At 48.4% G+C, this 22,005-nt stretch overlaps 9 protein-coding genes across 9 annotated transcripts; 3 read left to right on the top strand and 6 right to left on the bottom strand.

Moving 5' to 3' along the window:
• Window positions 1–1,078: 1,078 nt before the first annotated feature.
• N7520_011098 (potassium channel family protein) lies at window positions 1,079–3,331 on the bottom strand (the record flags this gene model as incomplete). The annotated part of the gene is made up of 3 exons (XM_057145031.1): window positions 1,079–2,797; window positions 2,848–2,986; window positions 3,039–3,331. The coding sequence occupies 3 exons, from the start codon at window positions 3,329–3,331 to the stop codon at window positions 1,079–1,081; spliced, it is 2,151 nt and encodes a 716-aa protein (XP_056990785.1).
• Window positions 3,332–5,058: 1,727 nt separating this feature from the next.
• N7520_011097 (uncharacterized protein) lies at window positions 5,059–6,279 on the bottom strand (the record flags this gene model as incomplete). The annotated part of the gene is made up of 1 exon (XM_057145030.1): window positions 5,059–6,279. One exon carries the CDS (start codon window positions 6,277–6,279, stop codon window positions 5,059–5,061), a length of 1,221 nt encoding a protein of 406 aa, XP_056990784.1.
• A 4,117-nt stretch (window positions 6,280–10,396) lies between these two features.
• N7520_011096 (uncharacterized protein) lies at window positions 10,397–11,482 on the bottom strand (the record flags this gene model as incomplete). Its single annotated transcript, XM_057145029.1, has 1 exon — window positions 10,397–11,482. One exon carries the CDS (start codon window positions 11,480–11,482, stop codon window positions 10,397–10,399), a length of 1,086 nt encoding a protein of 361 aa, XP_056990783.1.
• A 526-nt stretch (window positions 11,483–12,008) lies between these two features.
• Window positions 12,009–14,432, bottom strand: N7520_011095 (Zn(II)2Cys6 transcription factor; the record flags this gene model as incomplete). The annotated part of the gene is made up of 1 exon (XM_057145028.1): window positions 12,009–14,432. One exon carries the CDS (start codon window positions 14,430–14,432, stop codon window positions 12,009–12,011), a length of 2,424 nt encoding a protein of 807 aa, XP_056990782.1.
• A 974-nt stretch (window positions 14,433–15,406) lies between these two features.
• On the top strand, window positions 15,407–16,897 carry N7520_011094 (alpha-mannosyltransferase; the record flags this gene model as incomplete). The annotated part of the gene is made up of 1 exon (XM_057145027.1): window positions 15,407–16,897. One exon carries the CDS (start codon window positions 15,407–15,409, stop codon window positions 16,895–16,897), a length of 1,491 nt encoding a protein of 496 aa, XP_056990781.1.
• Window positions 16,898–17,386: 489 nt separating this feature from the next.
• N7520_011093 (uncharacterized protein) lies at window positions 17,387–17,803 on the bottom strand (the record flags this gene model as incomplete). The annotated part of the gene is made up of 2 exons (XM_057145026.1): window positions 17,387–17,488; window positions 17,546–17,803. The coding sequence occupies 2 exons, from the start codon at window positions 17,801–17,803 to the stop codon at window positions 17,387–17,389; spliced, it is 360 nt and encodes a 119-aa protein (XP_056990780.1).
• A 908-nt stretch (window positions 17,804–18,711) lies between these two features.
• Window positions 18,712–19,449, top strand: N7520_011092 (uncharacterized protein; the record flags this gene model as incomplete). Its single annotated transcript, XM_057145025.1, has 1 exon — window positions 18,712–19,449. The coding sequence occupies one exon, from the start codon at window positions 18,712–18,714 to the stop codon at window positions 19,447–19,449; it is 738 nt and encodes a 245-aa protein (XP_056990779.1).
• Window positions 19,450–19,607: 158 nt separating this feature from the next.
• On the top strand, window positions 19,608–20,566 carry N7520_011091 (protein-transporting protein BCP1; the record flags this gene model as incomplete). Its single annotated transcript, XM_057145024.1, has 3 exons — window positions 19,608–19,679; window positions 19,727–19,963; window positions 20,021–20,566. 3 exons carry the CDS (start codon window positions 19,608–19,610, stop codon window positions 20,564–20,566), a joined length of 855 nt encoding a protein of 284 aa, XP_056990778.1.
• Window positions 20,567–20,748: 182 nt separating this feature from the next.
• On the bottom strand, window positions 20,749–21,786 carry N7520_011090 (chorismate mutase ARO7; the record flags this gene model as incomplete). The annotated part of the gene is made up of 3 exons (XM_057145023.1): window positions 20,749–20,826; window positions 20,880–21,531; window positions 21,716–21,786. The coding sequence occupies 3 exons, from the start codon at window positions 21,784–21,786 to the stop codon at window positions 20,749–20,751; spliced, it is 801 nt and encodes a 266-aa protein (XP_056990777.1).
• Window positions 21,787–22,005: the final 219 nt, after the last annotated feature.

Raw genomic sequence — 22,005 nt, 5'->3', positions numbered from 1 at the left:
GCGCAGTGTGTGTCGGGATTGACACCAATGCAACGACAACCACCTCGAGCACCTCAGTAGCTCCAGCCCCAACCGACGCTATTTCTGGATGCCAGGAATACTACACTGTTAGTCTCAGAAGACGACTGTTCAAGCATTCTGACTGAATTCGGGATCACACTTGCACAGTTCTACGCATGGAATCTAAGCAGTATATCTTTCACTCTCTATTTCTCCCTCATTGCCCCCGGCCTCCGGGGACAAAAAGAAATTGAAAAAGCAAATCCTCTAACTCGAATAGTTGGCAGTACCTGTGCAAATCTCTGGCTTAACGAGGCATACTGCTTCAAGGGCCCAGCGACAACCGCAACCAATGCGACAGCCATAGCCACAGCTACAAGTGCTGTCCCAACGCAGACTGGAATAGTGTCTGACTGTGACGAGTGTTATACTGTTGTGGACGGTGATTCTTGCGCGGACATCGAGAGCTTGTATGGTTTGCAGAGCTGTACGAGTGGAACCCGGCTATTGGATCAGATTGTGAGAGTTTATGGGTGGGTAGGCTGTCTGTGTGGGTGTTTCTTCGTAGTACACATACAACCTTGGAAATGGATATACGTGAACTGCACACGTGTACGGTGTACGGTGGTACATGGCGGCCACAAGCTCGGGTGCCTGGTTTTGCCTGATTTCTCGAGCGGTACAGCCTTGGGCCACGAAATCTGCAGGTACAAAATCTGATTATGTGGTGAATATAAGAAAATTGGCTTTCTATCTTTCTATATCTTTTGGGGTTTTCGAGAAGCTCTCTGAATTAAATAAAGGCAGTGTAGGGACTCTAACGCGATTATCATGAGATCGCAAATTCAGTGTTTTTTTTGTTAAGTACTCATGTTCATACTCATGCATTATAGACATAGTTCATTAACAACGTCTTCTGTGTCTTATATGTGGCGATGATGCGTTCTTAGAGAATCCTTCGGGGCAGGTAGAGTCATACATACAGGAAAAGATTTATACATATAGGATATAATGTGCATAACGGGGTATTCAGAAGGGAGGTAAATGTCAAATATTGCTTGCTAAATGCATCCAATCATCACGACTCCTCAATGCCTAGATCTCTCTCCTTCCTCAAGGTTGCTGCCTCTGATTCATCTTCTGCGTGGCTCTGCTTTCTGACTCGGGCTTCTGAAGTCGATACGTACCGCACCAGACTCTCACAAAGCCGGTCTAGAACCCACTCTGGTTCAGTCTGGTGGGCCAGCATAGGACTGTTCTCACCTATCCAGTCCCAGTTCACGACTCCATACTCATCTTCGTCGAGAGTGATTGTATCTTCCTCACTGGGATGCCGATGCCGTTTAGATGATCCAATGGCCGAAGATGGTCGGGATCGGGGGTCGGTAAACCGGATGAGACGAGTATATTCTACCCACTCTTCGTAGCTATATCGTGTACGCTTTCCTTCCCGCACATCTTGGCTAGTGTGTCGAATGGCAAATGCGAGCTGTTGGGCCAGTTCAAATGGCGATGGATGGGTCTCCGCGAGTTCCTCAAGGGTTCGCGTAGGATGGGTCTGGGAGCTGCGACGAGGGGTTCGAGACGAACGTCGTTGCGCGTTTTTTCCAGCCTCGGGCTCCCCATTTTCCGGATCGGCCGTATCCTCTGCCTCAGCACCGACTGGGAATCCACGCTTCAACCGTGTTTTCTCCGCCCTCCTTTCCAGAAAGCCGTGGATAGTCGGTAAACGAGCGAAAAAAGACCGATATGTTCCACTCTCTGGCATGATGGAATATTCAGCGGCCTTCTCCATACCATGTTTGTAACCAACAACGATGGTGTCACTCATCTGGGAGATGAGCATGGTCATGGTCGGAATGGCTATGAGGGACCACATGACAAAGAATGGTCGCCCAGCATTTGACGATGGTGTAAAATCACCGTATCCGATGGTGAGAAGTGAACAGAAGCCAAAGTATAGCGCCTCGAAGTAAGTCCAACCCTCCAGTTTCCAGAATACAACAGCTCCGCAGCTCCATACGATTCCAAAAGCAATTATGCTGATAAACAAATCATTCCAACGACGGAAGCGCATAGTTTCGTATTGGATTGCACGCATAGCATCAAATCGGTCCTTTTCTTCCCTCATAACCAGGAGCTTGGGCCGCCGTTCTTGAGCAAAGGCATGAATGGTGTTCCGGATCGGTTGGTGCTTATGATATCGATACGTGACCTGGGATTTTTGGTGAGAATGTGCTGGAGGAAGTACTTTCTCTGTATTATTTGAGCTGAACTCGTCAATAGTGACAGATCGATCAAAAGTATGCTGCCGCTTTTGCTCGATGTGCTTTCGAACAACATTGTCGTAGTGGACCTCCTTCGCAAATCGATGAATACTCCCAACAACGAGACCAAGCATAATGATACCAATCACAGCATACGGCCAGACAAGACCCCTTCCGACTGAAGTCGTGGCCACCACATCACCAAAGCCCAAAGTCAGGACAGTGATGTCACAGAAATACAAGGCATCCGCAAATGAGATGCCGAGTACTTTTTGGAAGAAAGCCGCACCGATAAGTAACCAAGCAACGAATGCCGTCATTTGCAAGATGAGAGTCCGCTGGTCGTCTGTGAGCGAGAAATGCTGTGGGTATCTTCCAAGGAAATAACCAAGCATATTTATCATAAGAAAAACGCTCAGTAAGAAATAAAGACTGGCAGCAATAACAGCACTCCAGTAGGCCTCAGAGTACACATCATCCGGGCCAATAGGAGGACTGTAAATAGAAAGAGATACGGTCAAACCACACAGCTAGGACAGCGTTAGCTCGTATATCAAAAAAAGGCATAATCAGGTCTCACAATTCCAGGAGCTAAGAACCACGAAATTATGGTCACCGGTAAAGCGATGATATAGCGCACAGTTTGGGTAAAATTCAGCAACAAAAAGATATTGCCAGTAAGACCTAAAAACAGCGAAACAGCGTTCAACGCCGTGATCCTGCTATGTGTGAGCAAGAGCCAACTGATAGACTTCTCAATAAATGACACACCAGTGAGGATCAGCATAGCTCTCCTGAGGATAATTCCCAGCCGGTCCAATTGTTGTGGAAAGGATCCTGCTTCTCCACGGCATGACCAGGGCAACGATCGACATCACGTTGGCCAGCGGCCCAGCCGCAGCAGCTACAAGCGGGATAGCCGTCGATGCAATCCACCAAGACTGAGGCTCATCATCCTCTGGTGGTCTCATGTGAAAGTGGCTCGCGAAGCGATCCCAGAAAGACGATGTATCATTCTGTTCATTGGTCGCGGCGATCTGGTGCGGATCGGGCCCATTCTGCATCTTTCAGTCGGATCTGCATGCGCGGGATCAACGGCCCTCAGGAACCCAGCAATGTAACAGGCAGCTGAAACACCCCGGAGCTAGTCCGGAGCTTCCGATCGAGTTCGGGCTTGGCGAGGGTTTTTGCAAGGGCTTATCCCTGTATCTGATGCATTTATTTACAGGACTTTGGGGTCAACTCTCTGACGGTGGTCCTTGGCATAAATATCCAGGCTGAAGGAAAAGTGGAATAAAAAAAGTGGTGGTTATGGTCCATGGGTCATAGATGATTGACACTATTTTGTGATGTCAACGGTCATCAAAAACTTTCCAAGGTTGATCTGCAGTCCCGTGACCTTCCCCCACATTCATTAATTGATCCATGGATCAGATCTAAATCTGTCAACAAGAAGTGAAGTAAATAGAAAAAAAACATTGAAATCGGGATAACATCTACAAATTCAATAGTATAGTGGAGAGGGCAAAGGCCAAGCCTTCTAACCACTTCTGGATCATGTCGTACCCGTGCCGCTCGGTGAGACTTGCCTCTACAGTATTACCTCATCTGTCATCAGTAACATAATTAAAAACCGTTAGACCAAATCAATATTTGACTACAATCTCAAAGTCACACGAACATCCCAATCTGACCAAATCTGACCAACGCCAAGCAACTGATAAGCACAAAATCTCAAAGGATTCAAGCGCTCAACCATGTGCCCAAAACCTTATCTCATGCATGCACGACTCATCCTGCCGTACTATAATAAGCCTGTAGGAACCCCCGCACCCGACCCATCGGCAAAATGTAGCTCGGTAGTAGGCTCGCCACGCAACCCACGGCACCCCTCCAAGGAGTGGCCCCAAGCCACTTGGGGGCCGAGGGGCCAGTCATAGTTGTTATCACCTGCAGGAGTATGCAAGCGCTGTTGGTGGGTGACATCAGCTGCGTCATTGGGACTAGGTACCTGCTTCTTCGGCGTATAGGGCGAAGTATGTTCTAGAAGTGGAACGTAGGTACTGCAGGTGCAGGACGTAGATGTAGGTCGAAGCGCTGGTTGGGTAATCGTTGCCTTTTTGGGAAATGGTTGGAAGCGGGGACTTCAGGTAGATTCAAGTTCGTGGAAATAAGAATGTGGAGCGGGGTTAATGATAGTACGTTTAGATACATTTGAACTGCATATACAATACGTGGAGACTACAAGTAAGGTAATGTAGATGTTGAGGTTTCGTGGTTTTGGTTCTATATACAACCCGTTTTCCTCCTAAACTCACCATCAAACGGAATATCAATGACAAAGGGAATGACCAAGGAAATAACAAAACAAGATTCGCAGATAAAAATCGCGAGATGGTATCATCAAAGCAGAATGACACAGGCATCGGACAAACAGGAAACCGCATGACGCAAAAACGAATAGCATCAACGCGGACGCCAAATCAGGAATCAAAAAAGACGCCACCCCAAGAAATCAGACAGAACAAGAGGCGCCGAAACCAGACAAGGATTCTTTTGGAGGACCGTCCCGATGGGGGACGGAGGAGCTGACGATGAGACCGCAGAAATTCGAAGTAAAAGCCGAAGCCAAACCCAACGCACTGCAAATGCAATTCAACATCAAATGCTCCCGGTGTAAGACAAAGGAAATAAAATAGGCAAGAAACAAGAAAACAAATAGAATATAACTTCTTCTCTGTCGAGTTGCCTCTCTTTCGGTGTATCGAGGTATAATAAAATTTAAAACCGTCTAATTAGCGGACGGTCGGCGCAAGATATCTTCGCAGTTGGCATCGAATCGCATATTCCACAGCCGGATGCTGTTCATCAATTTTTCCGTATTTTCAAGCTCACGGTCGCGGCCGAAGATTGATTCGACAAATTCACAGCCTGCATTGCGCCCCATAGATACGGGGGCGCCTTTGCCACTTTCCCGTTTAGCAGCCTTCCACATGTAAAGTTCACAACCTTTGAGTAGCTTCTTGAACCGGCTCCAGAGTCGGTCGCCACTTTCCAGGAAATCTTCGACGACTTCCTGGGCTTCGATGCACTTGATTCGCGGAAGACATTCGTCCGCCCGCTTGACTTTGCCCGCTAGTTTAATCAGCAGCAGCCACAAATCACCTGCCACGTCGGCCATGGGTGTTGATGCGCCATGGTGGAAGACTGTCCAGTCGTAGATCCATTTACCGAGAGAGCTGGCATCGAAGACACTACCGAGGAGAATGATAGGTGCCTCGGTAGGGTCCCAGTTTTTGGTTGAGTACCCAGGTGGGATACCGGCCCGCTCAGCGTCTTCCTCAGTGGCGGTTGGTGGCGGTTTGGTGGCGGGGGCTGGCTTAGGCTTGTTCGGTGTGCGAGTTGAGGTGGACTGGCGACGGACACGGGACGAACGACGAGCTGCCTCGATATCCTCGTAGTTAGGAACCTGGGTGAAGTAAAAGTGAGAATCAGCGGCTGGGTTCGATTTGCGATGAGCAGTTGACGCGCGACGTTGGCCAGGGCCATCTTGTTTCTGGCTCGTTGCCGGGGGACGGCCAGCGCGTGATCGCGAGCCGGCGAATCCGTTGCGAACATCGAATGCATCGTCAACCACATCTACAAAGACGGGTCGTTTCTGCGATTGCGAGTTGGGTCCGGTGCCGAGGCCATCCCCCGCAGGACGACCAGTCGTATGGTTGCGACGGTGTTTGGGCGGGCCCGCATAAGAAGCACTTACATGATCGTGCTTGCGCGGCGGAATGCCTTGGTCTGGCGTCGCCTCGTAGTATGTTTGCTGATAGCCATAGTACGACGGTTCTTTGGTGGCCGTGTAGCTAGCCTTGCGGGTATGTCGTCGTGAAGTGCCCCGAGGTGATGTGTAGGCGTCGGCGTATTGCGAAGCGTATTGAGCGTAGTAAGGTGAGGTCGGCGGCGACTGAGAGTAGTTGTAGGTAGACCACCCCGGTGGTGGACTGGAATAATGATACATTATCGAAAGAGCATGAGCAGCCGGTGCTCAAGTTCAGTTTTCAAAGCTGGAAAAGTAATAGGTTTTCCTGGCTTGAAAGACGATATAGATCAGGCAACAGTGGCGAAGCGGCAAAACACACCCACAACCGTATAAAGAAAATCAATGAAGTCAACGAATAATCAAAAAAAACCCGAATATATTATACAACAGGGTATCGTATGCACCAGAGCAGAAAAGACGCCGATGGAGAGAAGCGCTAATGGGGGGTGAAAGGTTTGAGTAGGATCCGTCACCGTGGTACGGTTTCCGATCGGAAAGAGGAGGGTTGACAGTAGATGTGCTGAGCGTGCATTTGAACGTTGTTCAGTAGACCCGGCAAGAAGGGGGGCTGGATGAGACCCGTTGGTTAACTGGGATCTCGCGCTTTTTTTTTTGGTTAAACCAAGACTTCCGAGGAGAGTCCGTATATAGGGAAGTGGGAAAAGTGCGAGATCCACGAGTTTAGAACCGAGGCGAGAGTGGAGATTGAGAAAATTCAAATGAAAGGGAAAAGGAAAGGAATAAAATGGAGTAAATTGTCAGCGCGACGATTACTGGGGGCGAACCAATCAGGTTTCACTTAGTCGGGGCTGCCGTGGGGGTTGGCGTTCCTGTGGTGGAATTAAGACTAAAAGTACCATAATTACCGTTTTGTGTTGTATGGGACTTGTATGATTCCATCCCGAGATTAACATAGCTACTAGTCAACTATACACCTTTAGGTAGCAGTAATCTTCTCCTTTATTGCTATTTGATTTATATTTGATTTTCACTTCTTTCAATCGTCAACTCAAGTCACACTAACTCTGCTACTGCTTATGCCTGTCATAAACCACTATAGCATCTACCCCTCAAACTAGTCCAGATGGAGACACTCGGCTTCGACTCTACAGAGTATATGTGACTAAACTTTTGATTTGGGCACCGGCCAACTGCATTTAGTTGGTTTGGCGAGAATGGGAGAAAACAAGGCTGAAGATACCAAGCAGCACGACTGGCTGTCATTTTCTTCCTAAGAATCAGATCCATAACTCGGGAAATGGTTGTGTGTAGGGAAGAACTAAAGAGGGGGGACCGCCACCAATAATCCCGAGTCTCTGAATGGACCCATGAAGCGGAGGTGATTCATAGATATTTAGTGATCGTTAGTTGCGTCGCGTGTCAAGCTTCTGTTGGATGGCACAGGCCGCCATGTGCCAGACTTCCAGAATCGGGCCAACTTTGATTTCCGTACAATTCATTCTGCATGAACCCATTAGCTGCACATCAGACGTCTTGATGCCACTGTGACCCGAATGGGTAAACCCTTCCCACATTTTGATCTGGACCTGCCCAAACGACATGACATACAAAGCAGAAATCCTCCGAACTGGATCCATGGTTGGTTGGCGGCTCTATCGCATCTCCCGGCCCATCCCGTTTCGTTCCAGTGGTACTGTCGACTCCACTGACCCATATCGCGTTCTTTGAAACCAGGAAAATCCACTATTTGTTGCCATGGCAAACCTGATTAGTATAGAAATTCAACTCCATGGTCTTTTTTACACACAAAAACCTTCACCGTTGGGCAACATCACGGACCACGCGCTTTACCGCCGGTCGCTGGGCAGCAACCACTTGTACTTTGGGCCAAAATGGATCTAAGAAGGAAAAAAGAGGAGCACTGCAGACCGCAATTTGAATATCCACCCAGTTGTAGAATCCGAGAAAAAAAAGTCTATCAGGGCTCACACTGAATCCACCATGCAAAAATAGATCTGGCTATACGTATGGTGTTGGGTATTGGGTGTGAGTATTGGTGTTGGGTGCTGGGCTTTGAGGCTGTGTAAGACCGAGACAACCTCACTCTATAATAGAACTAGTTTTTTAAGATTTCGAGTCTCATCAAAGAAATAGACTCAGTAGTTTCCTAGTAGCATCAAAGATGGTATTCAATATTGCATGATATGAAGTGCGTCCCAGACCAAACCCTAAGTCTCGCCTCTATTGAGATTGGTTCCCACACGAATCCACTTTGTTCGAACTATGACGTCCAATCCTTTCAACATATCCAACTCTCGAACAAGAATAAATAATCATACAAATTACATGTTTTATGGTAAAGAACAAAAACAATAAAACGACTATCCTATGACCCATTACCATACGCGACTACCCAACTCTTTACGTTCACGCACCAACCGAAGGGATGGAATAAACAAAGAACACGTTCAATCCTTACAGACCTTATCAAGGAATTCTAGGAGCATCCTTGATGAGTCAAGGGTTATAATTCTTGTTTTTCTTTTTTCTGCTTTTCATTTTTTTTTGTTCTAAATTTCTAGATGAGTCAACCGCCCTTCGAGCAATGTGCCCCTTTACTGGAGAAATCCTGCGCCACCAGTAGGCAGCGCCGATCCTGCAAAGTTGCACATGGCCGTATTCCGTACTTTTGTCATTTTGTCATATTAAGTATCAACAATCCATATTTCCACTAAACCCTCTTACCCACATGCAATATTATCAAGCCAAGATTCAAATATTTCTGCACATGTATCTCCGTACATCTCCTGCCACCCCCCCCCCTGGATCTGCAAGAGGCTCAAACTCACGACTATTTTTACCCAACATTCTCAGCTGAGGTGTGTTACCTAGGTATTCAGCTGTCGTGCAAATGGGGCTATGAACATGGGGCCGGCCTAATCTATGTACTTGTACACCGTTATATGCACTTTCTAGAAGGGTTAAGGTCTAGCCAACCAAAAAGCTAAAACTCGCAGCTAGTGGGCGCGGCCCGGCTGTACCAGAGGGTTACGAGTGGGTCGCTTGGGGGCAACGGGCTGGATAAGCCGGTCATATCAGCTGTAGGAACATAACCTTGCGGGCGCACGGGCGTTCTGCATCTCACATGTATTCATTTTGTGCGAGCCCTAGAGGTTGGGGGTAGTAAGCTCAAATATTCAATAGGATTACTTGTGGAAGAATATTAGTTGTTTGGTTCCTTTATTCAACCCTTTCTCTGGAATACGAAGGAAGGAGTGGAGTACTCGGTGTACGCTAGATGCGTGCACATAAGGAAGCACGGTCATTCTGTATTCTGAATTTTGAGACATGAAAAAAATGATTAATCTCACTTCCAAGCTTCTTTATTGGTATGGTTTAAAATATTCGTATTCATTCATATGAGAATTCAAATTCTGTCGATCCAATAATCTTCCAGCTAGATCTGATGGGTCACTACCCCTTGCGCGATCTGAGTTGATATCAAAACAAACCTTGGAACCACCTGCTCGGCAGTGAGGAATGCCTAGCATGTTCTTTGTTCTTGATCATTTTTTGAATTTTGGTATTTTTCCTATGTAAGGAATTTCACATGGAATATTCATTGTGCGGTATGCGCGCGCACTGATCACATAGAGTTCAAGGGATGCCCTTACCCTGAGCCCTATGGTCAATGCTTTCTTCCCTGGAATAGGGAAAATTTCCCTTCTGACCAGGGGTATGATCCTGGTGCTGTACTGGGATTTCTGTGGCTGTTCCTTTCGATATCAGTACTGGATTAGATTTCTCTCCACTAAAACTATGACGGGATGGTTCCCGTACCAGGCTGGTTGCCATTAGCATGCATGTTAGACGTGCAAAGTAAATTGGTTCCACTTATCTGATATCAGTCTAGGGTCTAGGCCTTGATTATCCATGTATGACCCTGTCTATAATCAAACTGTGATATTGTCTGCACGTGTGGGCTCAGGGCCACTTATCTTCAGGAGTCAATGTAAAATTCGGCGGTCTGGCTACCTCACCGTGATCAAAGTTTTTGTCTACCTGGTACACATGTACAGTGCTGCATTTATCGTTGACTTTTAGATATCGACTGGCTCTCATTTTAACGTCGCATCTATCCTGTGTACTCGATATCACATCCATCTAGACACACGTAGAACTTTCAGACCGCTTAAATATGTACTGTATATACATATATATATGTGTATATTTTGACATGATTACAGCACACTTATGTATGCATGTATAAGGAACGCGTCATCACTTTCCCAAATTTTGTATTTACAGCATAAAGACAACTAGTCTGGGTTTTATATATATCTTCCGGCAACCATTATACTACCCCCTTCTGCACCTTCCGAAACTCCTCTGCCCAAGGAAAATTCTCATATCTAGACCCATCCGGCCGAAGCTGAACTGTCGAAGGCGCATAAACCCCATTAAGCATCCATGGATCCCCGCCCACAGGAAGAGGCAATTTTCTGAACCGCATCGGACAAAATGAATAAGTAGCGACCTCAAGCCTCCCAGTAGCCCGATAGAGCTTCATAGCATTAACAAGAAAGGATCGACGCTGTATATACCACGACTCCTGACTTAGAAAATCCTCCCACTGAGCATAGGGCCACGGGTTCTGCATAGCAGCGCTAATAATCTCATGAACCCTAATTCCAGCCGGAAACCCATATCTAGCACAAAAAGCCCCTGACACGACGTCCGCCAGGTGCTTCTTCCAGTGCCAGACTAGTGAGAACTCGGTCGCCAGGAAGCGCTGGTCGGGTCGAATGCGCGAGAGAACGTACTCTAGCATGAGTTTGTGGCCCTCTAGAGTGGGCATGTGCGGATGCAGATCCACGCCTTCGAGCTCTGGTTTTGAGGCGATGAAGCGGAGCATACGCTCAACGGCTGGGGTTTGTTTTGCGGGGAGATCTAGTCGGTTTAGAGCACCCATGTATAATCTTGTTGAACCGCCGTGTGTATTGCGGAAATTGATCACCGTGTCGGCGAGCGTTTCGTAGAAGATGTTTAATCGGGTATCTGCCTGACCAGGCTGGACTTCGATGAAGGGCTCGTTGCCGATAACTAGGATATTGACTTTGCCCATGACTACGTGGAGTATGCGGTCCAAACGCTCGAGCTCGGTGGTAAATGCGGCGCTGGATATAGCTGGGAAGCTGAGGTTGGTGTAGTTCCACTTAAAAGTGAGGATTGTTTGATAGTCGGCGTCTATGGCCCTGAAGAGGGCTTGTATGTTGGGGTCTTGGGTAGCATGCAGGGTGTCTATTTGATGCATGTCTATGAAGCCGCGGATCCAGTGGGTGTTGACGCGTTGCAGCTCGCTGTGGTCCATCCATGTGAGCTTTTCGTTGAAGTTTGCACCTAGGGCGCCTAGGGCTGACCCTGTATGTTGAGATTCCATTCCAAGGTGGTTGTAAGACCTCCTGGGGCATTGGAAGTGAACTCCATCGTGGAGACTTGCCGTGGCCACGTAAGCTACCGCCTTCTAATCCCAGAAATGTAACTGGTGATATTATGGAAATTTTACAGCTAGGTGTTGATGTACATAGATGGTCAGACCTACTGATACATGCGGCTAAATAGTGATAGGTTGTCTGCATGGAAATGTTTCCGCTCAGGCCCGATTAGCGACGAAAAATTCAAATGACGTCATGACTATAATATATAACCATGGATTCATGTGAAAAATAAACAACGTTCTATATGGGTGAGTTATGTACGTATAAGTGATCCGAATCAAAGTTGTATATACATGTAACCCCATTCAACCAGTATCCAAGTCGCTGCTATGTGGATTAAAAAAAGTTAAGGCATATGGTATCAAAGTGCAAAGCTCCCAAGTCGCTGATGGTTAAACACCCGCCCAGTCCCAAGAAAAGAAAAGCCAAAATAAGAGTATCGTGCGCCTATTCCAGAGGTAGATAAGATTATGCCACCATGTATTCTCCACCGCCCCGTTTGGCCTGCATGACACGGGACCAGCGGAATGCCTGCGATGTAATAGAGCTCGAGCTTCCATCCAGTGGAGGCGGGGGACCGAGCTCAGAGGGGTAGATTGGATAAGAAGATTCTTCAGAATGCTCAGACCAGATCTTTTCCAGCAACTCTAGACAAGAAAGATTATTCACAAATCCGGAGTCCTTTGAGATATCCTTGCAACGATCACGGATGGCTGCACGGTGATCCTCTTGAACGCATTCCGAGCCCACAATAAACAGCGGCCAAAGAAGATAGACATCGGATTGCACAGCACGAAGACAATGCATAGCGAGGTGCACGAGGTGCTGGATGCGTGGGTGCTGGGATGGCAGACTCGGTTCTGCAAGGCGTTCGCAGTAGAGGAGGGCAGCGTGACGGAAGCATTCGGAAATCTGGTAGACATCTTGAAGATTCTCATTGGCCACATGATATGTTACTACAGGAACAGAGGTAGAAAGGTCCGGGATGAAATTTGGGGTATTCCAAGTGGGCGCTGTTGTTGAAGCGGTCGGAGGTGGAGAGGGCATTGACACTGAGGAGGGTGGATCGAATCGCCAGGATTCGAGTCGTTGACGCAATGAGTACCATTCGGTCCAAAAGGCAGGAGAAGATGGTTTCCTCGCCTGGTCACTACTTTGGGGCGGGGTGGGCATAGAGAATGGGTAGTCAGTGCCAGCAGAAAACCCTCCAGTAGTGCCTGTGACAGACTCCCAACCGGGGAACATCATAGCCGGGGGAAGGGAGGTAGTAGGAACAGAGACATCGGCTGGTTGAGTTGACTCGGTGGGTTGTTGTTCCTGACTGAGAAGATTCAAACGCCCCAGCTGGGAAATGAGCTTGAATAAGCGGCCATCACAGCCTGCTAGATTCTCAAGACCCCACTCCCCGTCAGATATAGAGCTAATATCCAAACATCTTCCACGTAGCTGTACATCACGATCATTCGTGGTAGCAGTCAGTGTATCAAACCAGGAAAACATGCGGATAAACCATTTGAGGTCATCAGTCAAGACAGGAGAGTGGCGCATTCGAATCGCAAGCAATCGCGTCACACCGGCAAACTGCGACCGGAACTCGGCAACGCCCGTATCGCATCCATGAAACAGGCAGAGAACCAGCAGAGTTGCTAACACCGAGTCCGATAATCTACGTTGGGGATCCGCCAGGTCTGCATTCAGGGCCTTCACTGCCATTGCTCGATGGTGGTTTTCTTCGCGAGCGTAGCCCTCGGGAACCGAGATACCGTACCGATCCTGGAACGCCTCATCGGTGAGAGCACGGTGGGCCATCGATGACATGCGCGCGGGTAGTGTTCTCTCGGTAGAAAGATGATTCCGTGCCCGCCGCTGCCGCAAGTTGCTGGTTGACAATGTAGCAATAGCCTCTTGCAGAGATTCACTATCCTGGGCCAGGCGCAGCACATGGGTTTTAAAGGGGTTCGTTGGACTATCAAAAGCCACGATCATTGGCGCGATGACTTCGGTGAAATAGCTGATGAGATAGCGAAGACGAGGGGTGCGACCTATGGACCGTGCCAGAAGTAACTGCGAGTATGAAGGCGAATGACCGGCATTCCACAGTATTGAATTTTCAGGGTTTGCTCTTTCATACTCTTCATCAGCATCTTCACCTGGGGTTGTCACTTGCGGGGTTGTCCAGTTTCTTTCAACGGGCCATATTGGATGTGCGAAATGAGTCTCCGGGCTATATCCAGAAAATGGTGCCATATCTGATCCCACGCTTGCTACACTTGCCATGCTAGGACTCAACATATGAGAAACTGCCGGTCGATTTGGCAATGGGAGTCCTGATATTTGAGGCGGAATAGCGGGTACGTTGGACCAGGTATGCGGGTCCGGCATGTCCATTGTCCAAGCCACAGCCGATGAGTCGGGTATATTCGACATCGCCGGTGGGCGTCGCGGGTCAGAGTCCATCGAATTGAATATTTCAGTATCCATAGGTTCGAATTTCAGTTCAGCCGGAGGAGCCGGGTTTGGGGCTTGAGACTGTTTCTGATTATTTAACGGAGTCTGCGCGGGCTGCTTTGTCTGTACCGATTTCTTCGAGCCTTCCGCCGCCGAGTCCATCACTGGCAGCTTCTGTCCCCGAAGCTTGCCTCGACTCGCCACTCCCAATCCCCATGTCAGCGTCGTCTTGTATCCAGAACATTCACGCCCGAGTTCGAGGCACTGTGAGCAGTATGGGCGGCGCCGGTCACAGCGCGCGCCCCTTTTCGAGCAGGTGAAGCAATCGTCGGGGGCGCCGCTCACGACCGTTCTCTTGCGACGTTTCCGCACCGGAGCATTCGGGTCTGTCTTGCGGGATTTCCCTTTGGCGGTTTCCTTTGGTTGGCCTGCGCTCTCAGACATGATGGGCGAGTAGTGCGAGGAGCACCCTCAGGGGTTCCATGGGGTATCTGCCAAAAGTCTGGCGTTGTTGGCCGTGCGGGACTTCAAGATGTATTCGATGGGAAGGTTGGAGAACTTCAACGGGGTTCCGCAAGTGGGTCCTTGGGATTCACACTTTATGGGGAAATCAGATAGAAGAATGGAAGTTTCGAAAACGATCCAAGCGTAATATATGGGAGGGGGGGGGAGGAAGGAATAAATAGGAACAAGTTTAGGGGAGAATGGAGAGAGAGAGTTGGGACTCGGAGTTGGTGGGTAAAGAAGATCTTCCCCGGTGGAGGATGATCCGCGCTCTAGGCAAATCAGCCAAAAATCCCCATGTGGACTTTTCGCTTCTGTAAATTATCCCTCAAACTTCTCCACCGTTGATCTACCTTGAACATCTAAGGTGATTAATTCCTTGGAAAAGTAAAACTCATACACTTAGTTATCGGACTAATTCCCATTTGGATATTTAGGTTTAGTTCCGACGCAATAGATTGTCTATATGAAATGAACTAGTGAACCCCATAAATGTGGTACCCATAAACAGGTACGGGGAATATTAGAATCCAGGAGAATATTTAGGAACTTAACACATTCAAAGTTCATTATAACCTTGGAAAACTGATTACTTCTGCCACATCTGATTGTGGCGATCTCTTGATGGTCTCTCGATTGCCAAGCATCGCGGCTGGCCCGCTTTCTGTCCCCCCAAACGTCTCTCTAACTAATATCTCAAAACAACTGCAATTCTTCATTCGATCAGCCCGTCCTCCTTATCTACAAGCCAGAGGCAAACTGCACGTTCATTCTGATTGCCTGATACTTCCGTTGGGAACCGTCGATCGGCGCCCGTGCGCCGCTCGCTCGAACCCCTGTGACTGAGGTCACCGCGACACGCTAAGAAACAGACGCAACCATTCTGCTCTAGATCCCCCCGCGCATCATCCAACATGGGGATGTTCAGGCCAGGTCGGGCAAGGTCCCTTCTCCTTGCCATGATGGCTATGATCTTGGTTTGCACAGTCTACCTCTATTGGTCCCCGATCAGCGCATCATCCTCCGTCTCCGTTGTTCCAAGCACAGCCTTCGAAGTACCCTTAATAGAACGCCAGAAGGACTTCTGGAAAGCCTTCCGTCCGATACTCGAGCGCCATAGCCCCAATTGTCCATCACCGCAGAAATTGGATGACGCGGGTGCGGGCCATTTCAACCCCACCGAGGATAGCCCGCGGCAGGATATTACAACATTGGCAGAGGAGGACCAGAAGGCAATGGAGGAGGCTCATGCTAGCTTCGTTGAAAATATCAAGGCGGCCGGAAAGGCCCTAATTCCTGTTCATACAGCTGGGAAGCGAGGCTTGGTCTCAACAGCGGGTTCAACGTACCTGCCAGTATTTGTCTCGTCATTGCGGATGCTTCGTCGGACTGGATCCACATTGCCAGTGGAAGTATACATGAAGGATGCAGGTGAATACGAAAAGCACATATGTAATGACGTGCTGCCTACCCTCAATGCACGGTGTCTGGTGATGGGGGATGTAGTAGGAAAGGATATCATCGAACATTACCAGCTCAAGATCTTTGCAGTACTCTTCTCTTCATTTGAAGAAATTGTCTGGATGGATGCCGACTGTTTTCCTCTAGGGAAGCCCGAGGATTTGCTGGAATCCGAACCATTCGTCTCGTCGGGCCTGGTGACCTGGCCAGATTTCTGGAGGTCCTCTGCATCGCCTTTGTACTACCAGATCTCCCGCCAAGAGGCGCCACTCATCACAGCCCGCCAGTCATCGGAGACCGGTGTCTTCTTGGTGTCGAAGAAGAGCCATTTCCTCCCACTTCTGCTTGCAGCATATTACAATTACTATGGTCCAACCCACTACTTCCGGCTGCTGTCCCAGGGTGGACCGGGAGAAGGTGATAAGGAGACATTCCTCCAAGCAGCTACGGCAATGGGGGCGCCGTTTTATGCCGTGAGTGAGCGAGTACAAGCCATCGGACATCAGGTGGGAGAAAAGTTGTCAGGCTCGGCCATGGCCCAATCGGACCCCCGAGAAGACTATGCTCTCACCAAGCAAAATAAATGGCGAACTAAAGATCCCAATGTGGCACCACCGCCACATATCTTCTTTATTCATGCCAATTACCCCAAATTCAACCCCGGCGACAATGTCTTCGGAACGGGTTGGGAAACAACCCCCACCTTGAAGGAAGACGGCTCAGATGGGCGAGCTTGGACAGCTCCTCCTGAGACAATCCAGCGTTTTGGGTATGATATTGAGAAGACCTATTGGGAAGAGATCAAGTTGGTCACATGTCGTTATGAATCCCTCTTCAAATCTTGGCAACAGAAGGCAGGCCTTTGTCAGAAAGTGGAAGATTATTGGTCTCATGTCTTTGCTGAACCACATGATGATGACCCCAAGTTCAGCCTAGACGGTTGATCTCTATTTGCTACATCGTTCGCGGACCGCCTTCAGATCCATTCTGCATGGACCGAAGGCCCTGCGCCTCGATATGACTTTATTACATGTAACCCAAGACTCCTTTCAGGATTCAATGAAAGATTCCCCGCACAAGGCCGGGTGATACTGCCGGTGTTGGTACTATAGTCCAGACTTTTAGCCTTGGAATGAGTGGCTTGAGCTGCATACTTGTTACTGAGCGATATTATGTACTATACCTAGATTAGAAGGTTACGGGTCTGCCGCACATGATACACATAATATTCCTGATCAAAGAAGATATCTACCTAGGGTATTACTCCTTACTGGAATCAAGATGGCTTTTATAATTTAATTCCGGTTAATGCTTTAAAACAGGAAACAATTGCAAGTAATTCGTCATATCGTACAGGATATACCACCAGTCCCATGATACATAACCAAAAAATGCACATCGAGTGGGGGTATCATAACATCATGGCAAACTTTTTATTTCTTGATGCCCTTCTCGCGCAGGCGCTGCTCATCCTCAGCCTTCAGCTCGGCATCAATCTGGGCACCCTTGGAGGGAGCATTTCCGTGCACCTTGGCCTATATAAAGAAACCGTTAGAACGTTCCTCAAAAGATTGAAGTGATGAAAAGCTTACAGGCTTAGTAGGATCCTGCTTGCTCAACTCAGCCTCCTGGTTGAACTCATTGTTGTGGTGGTGCGAAGAATCGGGCTTGCGCTCCTGGGCAGCAAGCTTGTTGGCAATAGAACGCTGGTCCTTGGAGTCTAAGTTCTTGTGGCTGCCGGTCTCGCCCTCCCGGTAGCGCTGACGCTCATTGATCTCAGACTGAGGGGGGTTTCGCTGGTCACCAGCTTCATAGATGGCGCGGTTGCCGACACTAGATTGACCAGACATGTTGAAGATGGAGATTTGGTGGAATAAAGGATTTGAAGGTTATGAAAAAGTCAATTGAGATGTTGATGTTTGAGGATTGTGGAAAAGATGGTTTGGTTCAACGGAAAACTTGTGTCTTATACTTGGGCAATCCTGCCACCAGGTATGATATCGATGGTCGGTGATGTCATGTTGGAGTCACTGAGATCATAGTTGTGGGTCAAGGTCCAGACTGCTTGGAAAAATAATTGAAACTGGATGTATGATTGTGTGATTGTACTGGACCCTTTCTTAGGGGTTTACATCAGTGCAAGGTTTCAAACAAGGCAGGTTGGTTGCTGTGACATCGATGATGAACCCTTTGCACGATAGAAGATCCACTTGTATACTCCACCATTACGTGACCAACAAGCTTGAAGATTTTCCTTCTTTAGTTAATATGCTTCCCCCCTTAGTCATTCCCATTTGTATTAGAGAATGAAATAGAATATGTGTTTCAAATATTGGATTGAAATATCTCTCTAACTACCTTGACCTAGTTACCTCGATTATTGGCCACATTTGAGTTGGCCCGAAGCCGCAACCAAAGAAGAATTCTGTCATTCGAAGTCAATTGTGATCATTTATCATTTAGAAATCCACTGGGCCGTCCTTTTTCCATATTTCTGTTTTAAAATTGTCGTGATCCTATTCATCGCCCCTAACATAGCGAAGAATGAGACTGCAGCACGACCCACTCCGGCCATCGGAGTCAATCATAGCGAGTTGATTATGTGCCACGAGTCCACGACACCACCGACAGAGGACGAACGATGCGGTCGTCTCTATCTTCCCTATTCAAAGCCCTAGAGCACAGTAGGGCACCTTTCCAAAGCTCAAGTCGACTATACAACTCCTTTAATTATCGAAACACCTACTCCTCCGCCGCAATGAGCTCCTCCGCCCCTGCCGCAACACCGGAGGTGCAACCCCGCTTCCAACAGCTCTTCACTGAGCTAGAAGCCCACTTCAAGAAAACCAGCCTTGGCAATGACAAGTGGTATATTCTTGCCACGTCCACTCTGGCCGCTAGCCCAGATCCCGAGCGCGCAGACCAGCTCTACTTGCACCTCATCTCTCAACCCGAGTACGCGACCTCGCAAGCTCGACAGGCACTAGTGCGGCGTCTGCGTGAGGCACTTATCAAGTCCGTCCCCATTGTCGGTGTCTGTAAGCCTATCGAGGCTATTCTGTCAATTGGCAAGATTGAGCGCGACGAAGATAAGGACTACACCTTTACGCGTGAGAACTGGAAGTGCGATGAGGCGAACCACGAGCGCGGCGCAGAGTGGATGCAGAAGCTGTATGCTCGTAATACGGGCGGGACTTTGAATCTGTTTGCCGCTCACCAGGATTTTAAGTGGTTATCGGAGGAGATTACCTACGGGCTGTATCTTTCGGATCGCCAGATTCTGGATGATGTTGATACGCAACTAGTTGTGTTGCCTGGGATTATGAGCCAGAACTTGCCGAATGAGACCCATTGGCATATTCGCGGGACAAGACGATTGGGATTGCCTAAGGAAGAAGTTCAGGTTATTTGGGATTGCGTTCAACTTGTGGCCAAGTTCTTTGATGTGAAGCTGAACAAGGTGCCTACTGTTGAGTCAGTGGAGTATGATGTTTAAAATAGATCTTGAATAGAGAATTTATAACTATATGTTGTAGCTTGTTTCAATGACATAGATCCCCGATAACCGATAAGAGGAAAAAAAGTTCAAAAGCGACCGCGGGGCCGAGCAACTGCCAAATATCTTCAACAACTCTTACACACCAAAACTTAAAAATGGGGAAACGCAAGCAGGATCTTGGTGATGTGCCCATGGGTGGTACAAAGGATGATGAGTCGTCTGACGATGTGAGTCCACCTCGCAATTCAGGCCATACAGCTCCTAACCTGTACAGGACACTGACATGATCAATGTCGACTTTGAATGGTTTGACCCGCAACCTGCGATCGACTTTCACGGCATTAAGAACCTCCTTCGTCAGTTATTCGACAATGATGCTCAGATCTTCGACTTGTCAGCCCTCTCTGATTTGATCCTATCGCAACCGCTGCTCGGATCGACGGTGAAGACCGATGGCAACGAGTCGGACCCGTACGCTTTCTTGTCTGTTCTGAACCTGCAGGAGCACAAGGTAACTCAGACTTATACCATTATGGCGCTCCTGCAGCGCTAATATCTTCTCTTTTAGGACAAGCCTGTCGTACAGCAATTGATCAAATATATCACGTCAAAAGCTTCCGGCAACCCCTCCCTCTCGGCCATCAATGAGCTCGTCTCCCAGGACCCCATTGGCCCTATTGGTCTGATCCTGACTGAGCGAGTCATCAATATGCCATCCCAGGTCATCCCGCCTATGTACAACATGCTCTTGGAGGAGATTGCTTGGGCAATTCAGGACAAGGAGCCCTATAACTTCTCGCACTACCTCATCATCTCCAAGGGCTACGAGGAGATCGAATCGAAGCTGGATCTTGAGGAATCCCGTCCACAGAAGAAGACCAAAAAGGGTGGTGCCGCCGCCCAGCGGTTCTTCTTCCACCCCGAGGACGAGGTGCTGCAGCGCCATGCGCTTTGCTTTGGCTCATACGAGTTCACTCACAAGCAGGACGACGGCCACTCGGACTCTAAGCGTGCATTCCAGGACCTTGGTATTATCACCAACGGAAGCATGATGTTGATCGACGCGGCCAAGTTCGAGCCTACAGTCAAGGCTGTGCAGGAGTACCTGCAGTAATCGATGTGAAGATAATCTTCATGTCATTCATTTCATGTCCCACTTATGAGAAAATATTCGTTGCGGTTTCCTTTAATTCCTGCCTTATAATCTCCTCGCTCTCCCTATCAGCGCTATGGTTCTATAGACTTCATAACCAGAATTAAAAGTTCATAACGTCATGACGAAACCCATACCATCATCTACTCCCATTGGGTTCCCTTAAGGCGCTGCATGAGATACTCCACCTCGACGACCTTGGTGAGCGGGATGACACACTCCTGTTAACAAGTCAGCGCTGTCCAATAAAGTTGGGCCAATTTTCCAATCTCACTTTGTACATAGCAACCACCGCATCGATATTGATCTTCTGACCCTTCTCCTCGGGGAAAGCAGGATCCGTGCCATAAGTCTTCGCCTTGAGCCCCAACCGCTCAAGAACCTTCTGCTCAACCTTAGCATCAGTGATAGCAGCATCGATACCCTCGCGATCCTCCGCCTTAATCAAGCGCACAAAAGTTTCAGGATCCTTCTGGAACTTCGACTCGGCGACAAACTTTCCAAAGTGAATTCGTCGCGACAGCGCTTGCAAGCAAGAAACATCGCAGGTTGCAGCTGATCCGTAGTTCTCCTGTGCTTCGCCACGGTCTTCACGACCGAGATTTGGGCATATGGCCGGCAAGATCTCATTGATGTACCGCGTCTTGATAGTGTCGTTGACGTTCACATCGTTCTCGTGCAGGATGCGCGGGTACTGGAGGGGTGCAAGCACGGGCTTCTCGAGGACTTCGGGAAAGAAGGGGTATTCGTCGGGGGATTCGTAGCGGCGTACGCGCGATTGGAGTCGTTCTTGCTCAGAGAGGAGGTAGTCAGATAGACTGAGATCGCTATTGGGGATCTTGACGCCACCAGGGACGTAGATGGTTTGGTTGAGGGGGAATTGGACTCGTTCAATCAAGTGGAAGGTGATTGTATCTTCCAGACGGCTGTCATAGAACGTTAGTAATGATTCTAAATATCACAATGTCATGCTCTTTGCTTCGTAAAGTACGGGTAAGCTTAAAGAGGCTTGCATGTACTTATACCTTTGCAAGCAAGCTAGACTTATAGCGGGGTGCGCGGGGAAACAGCCGTTGAAAATTGTTGAAGGAGGGAAGCAATGGAACTCACATGAGCTGGAAGCGAATATTGGCAAGATCCAATGCCTTGGAGGCATCAGACAGATTAATGGCTGTATCCATGGCTGCCAGTAGTGAGTTCAAGAAGAAAGAGAGGATGTTAAAAGATCAGCGAAGTCGGAGGTGGATTTACTCCGTCCGGGAAGTACTGATTTAGGCCACACAGCTCTCTATTTATATGGGAAGAAATGGTAGAATTTGACGTTTAAAATACAATCCGAGCATGAGTCGTTTTCAATCAAACAATTGTGTATTTAAAAGGAGAAAAAAAAGTAGTCCGTA

Source organism: Penicillium odoratum (assembly GCF_028828045.1).
Source record: "Penicillium odoratum strain IBT 22623 chromosome Unknown utg000008l_segment0_segment0, whole genome shotgun sequence".
NCBI classification, from domain to species: domain Eukaryota; kingdom Fungi; phylum Ascomycota; class Eurotiomycetes; order Eurotiales; family Aspergillaceae; genus Penicillium; species Penicillium odoratum.
This window is presented reverse-complemented; position numbering and strand designations above follow the sequence as displayed.